At 40.7% G+C, this 14984-nt stretch overlaps 1 protein-coding gene across 4 annotated transcripts in view; it reads left to right on the forward strand.

Moving 5' to 3' along the window:
* Positions 1-857: 857 nt before the first annotated feature.
* Positions 858-14984, forward strand: part of CDK5RAP2 (CDK5 regulatory subunit associated protein 2) — a 164700-nt gene continuing 150573 nt past the window's right edge. For all 4 annotated transcript variants that reach the window (XM_069073810.1, XM_069073813.1, XM_069073811.1 and 1 more), the window contains exons 1-2: positions 858-1104; positions 13408-13472. In XM_069073810.1, coding sequence (XP_068929911.1) covers positions 1049-1104; positions 13408-13472 — 121 coding nt within the window. In that variant the 5' untranslated portion in view covers positions 858-1048. The remainder of the gene's footprint in view (positions 1105-13407; positions 13473-14984) is intronic.

Below are 14984 nucleotides of genomic sequence, written 5' to 3' on the forward strand. Positions count from 1 at the left end.
CAGTTGGATATCCATTTCCATCTTTCCTTTACTTTTTCTTCCCTTCTTTCCTCAGCTATTTTCCTGACCATTAAAAGGAAAGATTGTGCTGTAGTGGAAAGAAGGCAGAATTTGTAGTCAGGAGAATTTGTGTTCAAGTTCAGGTTTTTGTTACTTATTAAAAGTATGACCTTGTGCAGAAATCACTTCCCTTCAGGTGAGCCTTGGTATCCTCATCTGTAAAAAAGGAAAAGTTTAGACCAGACCATTTCTAAGTTTTTTTTCCCCCAGATCTAAATAATAAAAACCACCCACATAAGTGCAATGATTATTATATTTACTTTTTATTATAGTCAAGTTTGGGTATTTCAAGGATATATTTTTTGTAGAACAAGGAGTCTCGCTTCCTTGGCCATCTTGTGTTTGTTTTGTTAGTTTGGATTTCGTACATCTGGTTTTCTTAAAGCGAGGCTGAACCGTGATCTAACCTAAAGTCATTGCAAGATTTTTGCGTATAATGTCATTTGGAATAAATTACACCCATTTTCCAGAAGCTAAGACTCTTCAACCCAGTGAAGCTCAGGACAAATTTTGCGCCGGGAAATCTAAGTTCGTCAGAGCGCGGGCTCCTTTCGTCCTTTTGAAACAAGCTCAATTGGGAAGCCTGATTGCCCTTAAGTAACATGGCAGCCCCGACATTGTCCGCGGCTGAATCTGCCCCTAGCTATGATGGCGGCTGCCCTACTCTTGCCCGGACCTCGGCACCTTGCCCTCAGTTAATATGGCACCTCCCTGTGATTTTCTTGGGTCAGTCCCCATTCTGGGCCACGCCCCTTTGGCTTCATGGGAAGCGCGGGAGCCCCGCCTCATTTCCGGAGAAAGCCGTCATAAAGAAAAAAAAAGATTGAAAAAAGACCCAAGAAGATGGCGGTGCTGGCGGGGCGGGGGCGGTGGCTTGGGGTTTGAATTCTAGCGGCGCCAGAGGAGTCAGGACGATCGGCTCCGCGGGGCTGGAGCGGGACGAGGACTCGCCTGCCCCGGGGAGCTGCATCCAGCCGCTGCCATCGCCATGGACTCGGTCCTGGGGGAGGACGCCACCCTGCCAGTGGGGCTCAACGGCAGCAGGTGGGCCTCAGCGGGGAGAGGGCGGCAGCCGGGCTGGCCCGCTCGGCCCCGGGCGCAGGCTTGCGCGGCCCCCCGGGGTGGCCGGCTTGGGGGGTAGAGGGTAGAGGGTGTTGGGCAGGGGCTTAGGACACGAGAAGTAGTTTGGGATGAGCTGTTTTTGGGGGTCCCTGGAGGATTCGGGGTGCAGAACAGTTTGAATTGGGGCATGGAAGGAACGTTGGGGCAAGGAAGGTCGTTGTTGTGAGGGTATTTGTGGGGTGGTTCATTTGGGGGTGCATGGTGCAGCGGGGTGCAGGGGTGCTTTAGGGCCAGGTGAGGTTTAGAGATGCTGAGATACTGATTTAGGGAACGGGGTGTTTTGCGTGTGTAGGTGAGGAGGGAGAATTTGGGGGTGTAGAGGTAGCTTTGGGTGAAGGGATGATTTGGGGGTTCCGGGGTAGTTGCAAATGTGGAGATAGTTAAGAATGATGGTGTGATGTGGTGGATATAGAGGTTAGGAGTAGTATGGGGTGAAGGGATGATTTGGGGGATGGGGTAGTTTAGGGTAAAGGAATGAATTGGAGGCATAGGGGTAATGTAGGGCTAAGGGATGTTTAGGGTTGTAGCAGTAGTAGGGGGAAGAGATGATTTAGGTGTGATTTGGGGGCATATGAGGTAGATTGGGTAAGGAGATAATTTGGTGGTATGGGAATTTATGGTGGAGTGATGAATCAAAGGTTTAGGGGTAGTTTAGGGTGAGGAGGTGGTTTGAGTGTGTGTGTGTGTGATAGTTTCAGGTGAGTGATTTGAGTATGGGGGCTGCTTGAGGGCAAGGTATGATTTGTGTGTGATTGTAGGGCGTGGGGATGATTTTAAGGGACAGATGTACTTTAGGGGTAGAGTTTAGTTGGCAGTATGGAGTTGAAGAGTTAGAGTTCCTTGCAAATGCTTGGAGTCAGGACATGGCTGGTCATCTGAGAAAAACCACAAGGAGGCCAGTGACACTGGTTTGCAAGTGGTAGGGGTGTAGTAAGAAGAATGGATAGATAGGAAGAGGCCAGGTTATGGGGGCCTTTAAAAAGCCAAACAGAATTTTATATTTGATCCTGGAGGCAATAGGGAGACTCTGGAGATTATGGGGGCAGGGCAATAGTTAGACATGCAATTTAGGAAAGTCACTTGGACAGCTGAGCAGTGTATTTGTGTGGGGAAGGGACTTGAGGCATGGAGACCAACAGGCAGGCTATTGCAATAGTCCAGGGATGAGATGGTAGGGATGTAGTTTGGGGATATGGGTAGTTGAGGTCAAAGGAATGTTTTAGGGATATTCAAGACTTGAGTGATTGGGGGTTGCAAGGTTTGAGTTTAGGGCGGAGTGAATTTGAGGGTATGGAAGAATTCTTTAGTGTGTGGGGTTGCAGTGGGACAAAGTGACTTGGGATTATAATATAGTTTGTGTATGCAGTAGACTGCAGTGAAGTGACTTCGTGTGTAGGGACAATTTGAACGGGAGGATAGTTTACATGGGGATATGTTGGGAGATTCAGGTAGGTATATAGTGGGATGTGTATAGGGGTGCTGGAAATAGTTTAAGGTACACTGGAAGGCAAGATATAGGAGTTGGTATAGTTTAGGTTGCAGGAAATAGTTTTGGGTTCATTGTTAGTAATAATCAAGGTGAAAGGTGGTGAGTACCACCTGGAGAGAGAGTTTTGAGTGGAGAGAGGGGTTTGATATGAGAGATGTTTGTGAAGGTAGAATGGCATAATTTGGCAACTGAATGGATTCCAGGTGAGGGAGAATGAGGGGTTGAGTGAGAAAAATACAGACGTTCCAAATCTGGGAGATTAGAAGGATGATGGTATCTGACAGAAATAGGGGAGTTTGGAAGAAGAGAGGATTTGGGTGGGGTGGGGGGAAGATAATGAGTTCAGTTTTGGACATGTTGTTTGAGATATCTATTAGTCAGCTGATGTGGTGTTAATGCTCAGAGAGACTGGGGCTTGTTATATAGATCTGGGAGTAATTTCCAGAGGGATGATAGTTATTGTGGGAGATCAAGTGTAGAGGGAGAAAAGTGATCCTGCTTTAGGGAGTACCTATACAATTGGGGGGGAAGCTTGAGATAGATTCACTAAAGGAGACTGAGGAATGGTCAGACACATAGCAGAACCAGGAGAAAGTGTCAGAAAAAGACTGAAAAGACCATCAGATTTCATAGAGATTATTGGTAATTTAGAGCAGCTATGTGGTGCCATAGTTCACAGAGTGCTGGGCCTACAGTCAGGAAGACTCATCTTTCTGAGCTCAGATCTGGCCTCAGACACTTTCTAGCGGTGTGACCCTGGTCAAGTCACTTAACCCTGTTTGCTTCAGTTCCCTCATCTGTAAAATGAGCTGGAGAAGGAAATGGTAAACCACTCTTGTATCTTTGCCAAGAAAATCCTAAGTAGGGTTTGGAAAGTTGAATGTGACTGAAAAAACAGCTTAACAACAACAAACTTTGGAGGGGACAGTTTCAATTTTGTAGTGAGATTAGAAACTGGAATACAAAGGTTGAAGAATAAGAGGAGAAGAATTTGACAAGAAATGGAAGAGATAAAGGAGGGGAGATTGGTAGGATCTAATAAAAGTTTAAGTATGGGGAGAATTAGACATGTTTGTAGGTAGTAGAGAAGGAACTAATGGGGAAAGGCTAAGGAGGGAATTAAAGGTTCACTGAGCTGGAGGAGATGAAGATGGGATGAGATCAAGGAGCATATTGAGGGTTGCCCTTGATAAAGAATGAGGCCACCTATATGTGGGGAGGGGAAGGTGAGGTCAAATCTCTAAATAAAAAAAGTCTGTGATAAAAAAAAAACCTTAAGCAGAAAAATCTGATAACAGTGACTGAATTTGACATATACAGCTTTCTGTCTTAGTCACTGCCAACTCCTGCCATACAGGAGGAGGTATGTTTCATTATCCCTTCTCTAGGGCCTTCACTGGTTTTTTCCAGAAATTTTAAAAGTTATTTATTTAAATTAATTTATTTTCTTTTAAAATTTTTAGTTCCAGATTCTCAGTCTCCCTCTCATCCCTCCCCCGTACGTGGAGAAGGCAAACAATATGATATCAATTATATATGTGAAATAATACAAAACATTTCCCTATTAGTCATATTGTAAAAAACCCCAAAAATTAAACCAAGAAAATTATTTTTTAATTTGTACTCAGAATTCTTCAGTTCTTTCTCTGGAGGTAGGTAGCATTTTTTCATCTTGAGTACTTTGAAATTGTCTTGGATCACTGTATTGATCAGAGTAGCCATGTCTTTCACAGGTTATCATCATTACAACATTGCAGTTACTGTATACAGAATCTGCCAGTTCTTCTCACTTCACTTTGCATCAGTTCAAGGAGGTTTTACCATGTTTTTCTGTACCCCTCCGCCCCCCATTTCTTATATCATATGCCACAACTTGTTCATCAGTTCCCCAATTGATGAGCATCCTCTCTATTTCCAGTTCTTTGCCACCACAAAAAGAGCTGCTATAAATATTTTTGTACATAGAGTTCTTTTTTCCTTTTTCTTTGGGCTACAGACCTAGTAGTGGTATTGCTGGATCAAAGGGTGTGCAGTTTTCTAGCCCTGTGGGCATAGTTTGAGATTGTTCTCCAGAATGGTTGGACTTGTTTTCCTCACAGTGACTGTTCTGAACCTTTTTTTTCTGTCAAGACAATCCACTTACATCTTCTAACTTAGTGTCCTAATTCACTGAAAAGATAGCTATCAATCATATAACAATGAGGTTTCCCCTTCTGTTCCTTAAAACTTCATTGTCATTGCCCACTTTATCTTCTGTTCTGGTCACAGAAGAGGTATTTTTATTCTTGGTTAAAGCTAGGTCCCATTTCCTCCTGCTTTCTTCAGGACCTTGTTCCAACAGTTTTTAAAATTTTCAATTCTTTCTGTTATCTGGTTCCTTTCCATATATTAACAAATTTGCCTTCCAAGTCCTAATAAACATTTCCCTTAAAAATTCTCTTCCATCTATTTCCTCTCTTTTACAGTTAAACTTCTTTAAATAATTATCTACAATCAGTTTCCTTAGCACCCACTCTCTTAACCATGTCAATTTAGCTTCTGTACCTACATCACTTTATTAAAAAGGCTCTCTAGAGTCCTTAGTAACCTGTGTGCCAAATATCGACCTTTTTAAACTTTTCATCTTTTTTGACCTCTGCAGCATTTCACAGTTAGCTATCTCTACTGTTGAATATACTTTCCTTGTTGGCTTCAGAGATACTTTTAGATCTCGTATCTCTGAGGGATCCTAAGATTTTAGCTCTAGAGCTGGAAGAAACCTAAGGGGAGACCTAAGTCCAGTCCCCTTATTTTATAGATGAGGAAACTAAGACCCAGGAAATTCAAGTGACTTGCTGAAGGTCACAGAAATAATAAGCACCAGAAACAGGATTTAAACTTAGGACATCTGATTCTAAAGCCGTTGTTTTTTTCCATGGTACCATACTATCTCCCTTACCCACTGATTTGTCAGAAAACTGCTCTGAACAGAGAGCCTGTCTTTGATGGAGCTCAAAACTGTACTAGGGACTCATACTATGAAGGATGACTAAGTTTCAGCTTTTCCTACCTGTTAGTTGAAATTAAAGATACCAGTGCCCAAGGGAACAGTCCAGAAATGATCTTACATGATTTGAACTTGGATTTTCATTAATATGTTTCTGAAATTTTGAGAGCTTTGACCTTCTGAGTGATTTGGCTTCTTGTTTCCTCTCACCTTGACTTTCCCCAAATGGCCTGCCACCTCCTGCCTTCCATACTTGGTAAGGAAGATCATGATTCTGCTCTGACATGTGAAGGGAGCCTCTGTGGCACTTATGGTAGAGGCTTCAGTGAGATCTTTGGTTGGGGGGTGGAGAGGGTGACAGGCAACTCAAACAGCTTTGAGTGAAATTTGGTAACTTCTGAGGTGGCTAGGTGGTACAGTGAATAGATCACTGGCCCTGGAGTCAGGAGGACTTGAGTTCAAATCTGGCCTCAGACACTTAACACTTACTAGCCACATGACCTTGGGCAAGTCACTTAACCCCACTTGCCCTGCCCTACCCCCTCCAAAAAAAAGCAAAAAAAAAAAAGAAAGTTGATAACTTCTCTCTCTCTGGCAGTCTATAAGAGCACCACCCATTTGAGAGTATAGGAAGATGGAAGGGCAGCCTACATCTTTGTCAGGGTTTTAGTGACAGAAGAGAGGAGATGGGGAGGTGGTGACAGCATAGCTGGCGAGCATAAGTTTCTTTGTTCAAGGGAGCCATATCTGAGTCCAGAGTTATTTCTTCTCTGTTCATTTGAATTAGAGAGATGGAGTCCAACCACTTCATTTTACAGATGAGGAGACTGAGGCCCAGGAAAAGGAAATCACTTGTCTGAGGTCACACAATAGGGGCAGAGCTTTGACAGCTGCAGCATTTAGCATAAGGCTGGCACATAGTAGCCACTTGATACATGTTTATTGACTGTGTAACCTGCTTCTTAAGAGCAGTGTTCCTTACTGTCTACACCAGTGGTCTTGAAAGTGGGGATTGTGGAATGACCATTACCCCAAAGGTTCCATGCCTTGACCCTAAGGAATATTGATTAACCATTCAAAAGATTGGAAGTTGGGTTGCATTTCACTCTGCTACCTGCTTCTCCTTTCTCCCCTCCCCCCCCCCCCCCAGCTAACCAGCTAGTCATAGACTTACCTTCAATATAACTAGACCATCCCCTTCACAATTCCCCCGCTCCCAACTGTGGCTATATTTCAAGGTTCTGGCCTCTCCTCTGTATACTTACTGTCTTGTTGGTGACTTTAGTCAGTTCCTATGGCTTAATTGTAACTTCTTAAACTCTTTTTTATTTTTATTTTTTTGGAGGGGGGAAGGCAGGGTAATTACAGTTAAGTGACTTGCCCAAGGTGACACGGCTAGTAAGTGTCACATGTCTGAGTTCGAATTTGAACTCAGATCCTCCTGACTCTGGGGTACTCTATTCACTGCTCCATCTAGCTGCCCCTTAATTGTAATTTCTAATGTTGGTGACTCAGATCTAAACTCTCTCCTCGACTTTGATCCGCATCACCATCTGCTTACTGAGCATTTAGAACTAGGTATCCCATAAGAGTCTCAAACTCATCATGTCCAAAGAAGAACTCATGTCTTACACCAAACTTACCTCTCTTTTGAACTTGCCTGTTTCTGCTTAGTGTACCAACTTCAACTCCTCATTTACCCTCACCCCACATATTCAGCCTTGTCATTTCTGTCTCCACAGTATCTCTTTAGTATGTTCCCTTCCCTCTGTTCATGTGATCACCACCCTAGTTAAGGGCCTTACCTGGACTTTTACAGTAGCCTCCTAATTGGGTTTTCTGCCTGTTTTCCTCTGTCAAATCTGCCAAAGTGATTGTTCTAAAGCTCAGGTTTGACCAGGTCACTATTCTACTCATTAAACTTTAGTAGTTCCCCTTTAGCTTTAAGCTCAAATATTATTTTAGCTTCATCTCATTTTAAAAATTCCTCTGTTTTGTGTAAATTTTTTAATTACAAAATTATTGCCATGGTTCATAATGTAATTTATAAATAAAAAATAAAAAATTTGCATTTTGGGAGTCTGTGTGTAAAAATTTTTTATTTCCAGGATACAGAATAAAAAAAAAAGTTTGGAGACTACTGCACAGCACTACACTGCCATTCTTTAATTGCTTTCAAACACAGTTCACATGAAGGAACCCAATTTTAAATGCTGAGAACTGGCAAAGTTGGGAAGATAGCCATTTCTCTATTGTATCCTTCCCTGTCCCTAGTCAGCTTTTCCCCGGTACCTGCTCTGAATTGTCAGTACTTTGAATAACCTTTTAGGCTGATGAAATTCAACCCAAGTAGAAGCGGCCCAGAGGGTGAGGTTAAATGCGGCTGCTTCATATAGCTTCTCTGCAGAGGGTGGTGGCGAGGGGACAGGCTAAATAAATAGCAAGCAAGAGTAAATAGGAGGTGAACGTGAGCTCATTAAGTGTAGTAAATGCTACCTGCCAAACTTGAAGATATAAGGCAGAAGAATTAATTAACTGTATGAGCTGGTAATAATAATAGTTGACATTTATATAGCTTCCATATATTATCTCATTTATTCATCAGGACAACCCAGTAAGGTAGTTCATGTTTTTTATCCCCTTTTACAGATGAAGAAAAAGACTTATCCATAGTTGCTCAGCTAGTAAAGTTGGAGGTGGAATTCGAATCCATGTCTCGACTCCAAGCCCAGATTAAAAGATCTACTTACATTCTTTAAAACCTAGCTCACTTGCCAACAGTCTTTCCTAGACTGAAGTCCAAAACTGAACACTGGAATTATGGCACAAAAACTGGCCCTTGGGAAGAGTCAAGATAACATATCTCTTTCCCCACTTTACATTGATGGAGGACTATGGATATAGAGGATTATACATATTGTTAGATAATTGGCTTTGCTGAATTGCTTATTTTCTCCTTTTTATTTCATGTTAGAAAGGACAACTGGAAAATGGAGGGGGCAGGTGTATATTTGGAAGTGATATCAATAAAATTAAGCTAAAAAAGACAAAAGGAAAATGATCTTTTTTTGCTTCATATAGTGTTTTGTACTTGTCTTAATTGCTTATATTTGATTCTGTTTTGTATTGTATGGTTACTATATACTCGTGGAAGTATCTTGGCCCTCCACTCCAGCTAGACTGTAAACTTCATATGGACAGTCTGTCAACTTTTTAGCCATCCTCTCTCCCAGCCTCCCATAGTACCCTACTGTGGAATGACCCCAAAGGGTCCATGGTTTGACTCCAAGGAATTGTTGACTGACCATTTAGAGGGTTGGAAGATGGGTTGCATCTGCTTCTCTTACCTCTTTCTTCTCTCCAACCTTATTTACCTCCAGTATAAGTACCCCTAATATAATCACACTGTCCTCTTCAACGTTATATCTTTAACTGTTGAATTAATGGTTGGATGGGTGTTCTCATTAAGCCTATAGGAAATAGTAAAGCTCTAAAGTCTATGATTTTTTTTTTTAATAAGTACCTTGAAAGTGAAACATTCAAGCTGAGAATGTCACGTAAGAAACCCTAGATTAAGCTATGGCTGCAAAATAACAATAGGAAACAAAACAAAACCTTGCTGCAAGTTTTTTGGTCTGTATTAAATTATAGGAAGAGAATATGAAAGGCTGTAGACTAACTTACCATTAAATCTTGGTGCTGAAATCACTGTATTTTTTTATAAATTCTTTTAAATTTATTTCTCCTGGGTATCAGGCCTTTTTGTTCTTAAGCTCTCTAGCCTTTTTGTCTTTCCATTTTGGAGGTAATTGGGGGTTAAGTGACTTGCTTAGGGTCACCCAGCTAGTAAATGTTGGAGACTGGGATTTGAATTCTGGTCCTTCTGACTCCAGGGCTGGTGCTTTATCCATTGTACCATCTAGCTGCCTCACTTTTCCAAGTCTTTCAAATATACATATATATGTGTATATATATAATATTTTACACCTCTAAATCACATCTCTGTCTCCTTTGCAGTTTCCACATCCATTTCTGAATCCCTGGTATTGTGGAGTCAGAGAACTTTGGTTCAGATCCTACTTGTGATACATCTTCCCTATATAACCTCAGGCTTGTCATTTAACCTCTCAGTATCTCGTTGTCATCACCTGAAGAAAAGGGAGGGAACTGGATTAGATGGTCTCTGAGGTATCTTCCAACTTCTAGGCCTTTGATTCCTTTATTAGGGTATTTGTCAAGGTTTTGTCTCTGGCTCTTCTCTCTTTGCAATCTTATTCATTCACATTTTAACCACTGCCTCTCCAGACAACTCTTAAATCTCTCTCTCTGGTCTTGACCTTTACTGTTGCTCACTAGATCCATATCCCTTTAAAATCTTCCTCCGATCTCTCCTTTTTGCTTCAGCATCTGGTGTAAAGGTAGTTTTCCATGACAAGGCCAAACCACCACTCTAGTAGTGCCTTGATTTCATTCCTTCCTTTCTCTTCTTGGAGCTTGTCTTCATCAACCTCTCTTTATTCACTGACTTTTTCCCCGCTGCCTACAAGCATACCTAAGTCTCCCTCATCCTTAAAAAACCTTCAGTTGACAATAACATCCCTTCTGTTTGAATGGTCATCTCAATTTTCTCATATCTTATTAGTTTCTCATCTTCAAATCTGGCTTTTAATCTGTCCATTTCTCCAAGTTTACCACCTATTTCTTAATTGTTGAATCCAGTGGTCTTTTCTGTATTATCATTCATCTTAGTCTCTGCTGTATTTGACATTGTAGACAACTACTCTTTCCTGGATTTTTATTTCCTCAGTTGTTTTTGTGACACTTTTTTCTCATCTGCCTTAACATTCCTTCTTTACTGAATCATCGTTTGTGTTCCACCTCTTATATGTTGATGTCCCTGAGGATATACTCTACCTAGGTGATCTGGTTGGCATTCATGGGTTTAGTCACTCAGTCAACACATGTTTTAAACATTTCGCTAAGTTGAGAGTACAAAGGAAAGCAAAAGCAGTCTGTGCCCTTAAGGAACTCAAATTCTAATGGGGGAGACAAAATTGAAAAGAAATTAATACATATAAGCTATATAGAATACAAGAGAACATAAGACAACAGATGGATGGTTGTCTCAGAGAGGAAGACCTAGCAACTAGGGGTGGGAGGGTGGACACCAGAAAAGGCCTCTTCCAGAAGTTGGGATTTGAACTGAGATGTAAAGGAAGATAGGGAAACTGAGGTGCAGAGGTGAGAAGGGAGAGTATTCCAGGAATGGGGGATGGCAGCTAGTTGAAAAATATGGAGATAGAGCATAAGAGTATCCTTTGTGATCCCTGGGACCTTGATGACTCTGGAAGAGAAAGTAAGGCTGATTGATGACTTTGTCCAACTCTGCCTCACTTAAATCCAATTTACATAGAAGTTAAGATATTACCCCATGATATCATTGGTCCTCTTAAAAAAAAAGGATGAACAACATTAACATGATACATTTTACTAATGACTGAGATGTGCCCCAAGGCTCTGTCTTAGGACTTCTTTTCTCCCTTTACTGTCACCTCATGAGCTTCTGTGGGTTTAATTGTTATCTTTATGCAGATGATTCCTTTCTCTCCTCCTTTCTCCTTCCTCCCTCACCTCTCTTCTATTTCTCTCCTATCTCTCTCTTTCATCTCTATCTGTATATCTCCTTAGTCTCTCTCTTGAATCCCAGACTCAAATCACCAGTGGTTTGAACATTTTTCTTTTTTTTTTTTTTTGGAGGGGGGAAGGCAGGGCAATTGGGGTTAAGTGACTTACCCAAGGTGACACGGCTAGTAGGTGTCAAGTGTCTGAGGTTGGATTTGAACTCAGGTCCTCCTGACTCCAGGGCCAGTGCTCTATTCACTGTGCCACCCTTAAAGCTACTGTTGAACATCTTTTTTTTTTTTTTTGTCTCCAGTGGTTTACTCTGAATTTCAACTGGATGTTCCATAGGCATCTCAAAGTCAATATATCCCAGACAGAACCCATTTTTTTCCTCCTGAAACCCTTCCCATTTTTGTTAAAAGTACAACCAGGCTTCCAGTTTTATAACTTGAGTGTTATCTTGACTTCTCATTTGCCAAATCTTGTCCAGTGTATCTCCACAACATGTCTAAAACTGGTCACATCTCTACTCACATAGCTACCACCCTGTTTAAGGGTCTCCTTATTTCTTATCTGAACCACAGCAGTAACCTTCTTATTGACTTCACCACCTTATTTCTCCCCTCTCAAGGCCACCACACAGCTGCCCAGGTGATTTTCATAATAATAATGATAAACACCATTTCTCTAGAGCTTTACAGTTTGCAGAGTGCTTCATATATGTTAACTCAGTGATTCTCATAATAACTTTGAGGTAGGTGCTACTCTTATCTTCCATTTTACAATGAGAAAACTGAGGCACAGAAGTTACGTGGCTTGCATGTAGTCACACAGCTAGTGAGTGACTGCGGTGTCCCCGACTCCAAGCTCCATGCTCTCTACTGTGCAGCTTAGCTGCCCAGGTTTGACCATTTCACTTGCCTACTCAGTAAACTCTTATAGTTTTCTATTAATTCTAGGGTCAAATACAATTTTCTGAGTTTAGCATTTAAAGTCCTTTACAACTTAATTTGATTCTGCCTTTCTAAGCTTATTATATATTACTCTACTTCACATAGTCTCTGGGCCAACCACACTGGCCTTCTTGCTGTTCTTCACAAATAATCCTCCATCACTATGCCTTTCTACAGGTTATCTCCCTCTTTACCCCTGACTCTTAGAATCCCTAGTTTCCTTCAAAACTCAGCTTAAGTGCCACTTTTTTCCCTCTTCTGTGGAATTCCTTCATGGGAATGCAGGCATCAGTACTTCCCATTTCATGTTTCTTTGGATATATTATAGTTATATTTTTGATACAATGTATTCAGTTATATTAATATATTATAATTCATTTTGCCATTTTCTAATCATTGGACATGGAGGTTGGTTCCACTCTTGCTGTTACACTCTTGGTATTGAATATTTTTGTACAAGTAGGCCCCTTTTTCCTTTTATGGTGTCTGTGGGCTAGTGTCCTTGCAATGGAACCACTGGGTCAAAAGGTGTGATTGGTTTAATGACTCTTATATTGCCCTCTAAAATATTTGTATGCTTTCAGCCTCATCCACAGTGTAATAAGGGCTTTTTTCTGCTATCACTCTGCCAATATTGAAATTTTTTTTTATTCTATTAATTTTTTCCCTTTTGGTGGATATGAGGTGGTATCTTAAGGTTGTCTTGATATGTATTTCTCTGATTTTTAAGGAATATAAGCATCTTTTTGCGTAGTTATTATCAGTGTGATACCCTCTGTGATGTCCACCTCAAAAGTTAGGAATGTCCTTTGAACATTCCTAGTATTACTTAGTAAGTTGTTACAAGTTCTATGTGTATCTACCCCCTTCCTCTCCAAACTATTTCTTTTTTTGAGGCTTTACAGCCTCTTAGGATAATGAGTTCTCCATGTTTATGTTTGGTCTTTATGATATCCTTGAAGCACCTGAATTGGCCATTATTTTCCTGAGTCACATTCTAAAGATTTGTTGGTAGTGTCATTCCCTAGTTATATCATGGGCACATTTTCTTGATTTGTTGTTGGCTTAGGCTAGTACAGTTTAATGTCTCATTAGTAGCCCGAGGCAGTCTTAATATTGTCTGTTGTTAAAAACTCTGTCTAATCTTTTGCTTTGTTGTGCATGTTTTCTCCTAGTGTTCTTATTTCAAACTTGCCAGATGGTTCAGACGTTGATCCTAATTTTGGGCTGGAATGCACTGGTAAGTACAGCAAATGATGTGCTTTGTTCATTAAGAAGGAATCTAGGCCGACTGTTCTTAGAGTTATGGGGATGTCTAAGTGATAGTTAGGTCAGAAAATTAGGCTGAAATGGCCTTTTACTAAAGGGTAGTTGGTGGCTCAGTAAAAATTGTATTATCTTGGTTTTTTACTGTGCCAAATCCTTTTTGTGAAACTCTTGTCTGCCAGTTACATTCCTGTCACTTTGAGATGGGACTATTTGGATCATGTAGCTGGCTAGACAACAGGGAATGGCTCTTAGTAAATAATGACTGTATCATGCTTAAACCAGATAATTTGGCACAAAATTCTTTTGCAGTTTGTGTTTTGCTATCGTTATTGACAGTTTCAGTTTTTTGTGGAAAATAAATATAGTACCAAGAGAAAGAGAGCTGATCTTGGGAACAGAAGACCCGGGTCTGAATTCTAATTATAACCTTTAGTAGTATGTGATCCTGGGCAAGTCATTAACCTTTCTGAGCCTCAGTTTCCTGATCTCTAAATTGTTGATGATGTTGCTTGTACTGTCTCCCTCATGTGATTTGTGCTCTACCCAAAGTGGCCGCCTTCTGTTTCAGGTAAACGGTATTTGATCTCCTATCTTTGTACATTTGCATAGGCCATGCCCCAAGTCTGCAATGCTTTCCCTTCTCCTCTCCTCACTTTCAACACTTGGAACTAAGTTCTCATCAAGCCCTAGCCCAAGTGCTACCTCCTTCCATAGACACCTTCTGATTTCCCTAGTTTCAATGCCCCCCCTCATTATTGTGTATTTATTTTGTATATACCTATAAGTGTATATATACACTTATTTGTGAACGAACATGCTGAATCCCTCTCAAGGATGTAGTTCCTCAAAGGTGGGAACTATTTCACTTTCCTATTTGGATTCTCAGCACCAAGCACAATGCTTGGCATGTATTAGATGCTTAATAAATACTTATTGCTTAACTGTTGATTGAAAGGGTTATTCTGAAGAAAGCAATTTGTAAACCTTAAAGTACTTTAAAAATAGGAGCTTTTATTTATGTGGCTTCTTTGGAAAAAACTAACAGTTTGCTTTCTTGGAATATAATAACATGTTGGTTCTGGAATTGCTTATGGAGATTACTTGGTCCAATCTCTTATTTTTTTATTAAGGAGGAAATAGGTCTTTGAAAAGGGAAAAAATGACTTGCTCTAGGTCATACGGTTCATAGTGGTATAGCCTTAATTAGAACTCAGGTTCTTAATTTCCACCTAAGTTCTATTTGTACTTTATTGGATGCCTAAAACAGGGTTTTTAACCTGAGCTCCGCAGACCCACATTAGATCATACATAGATGTCAGAGGGGTCTGTGAACTTAAAAAAAAATATTTTGATAACTGCATTTCATTATAATTGGTTTCCTTTGTAATCCCATGTATTTTATTTTATGTATTTAAAAATGTTATTCTGAAAAGGGGTCCACAGATTTCCAAAGTGGCCCATGACATAAAAAAAACTAAGAACC

This window comes from Petaurus breviceps, unplaced genomic scaffold, assembly GCF_028583685.1.
Source record: "Petaurus breviceps papuanus isolate PSGF00001 unplaced genomic scaffold, PetGlider_PUasm1.0 90879, whole genome shotgun sequence".
In the NCBI taxonomy this organism is placed as follows: domain Eukaryota; kingdom Metazoa; phylum Chordata; class Mammalia; order Diprotodontia; family Petauridae; genus Petaurus; species Petaurus breviceps.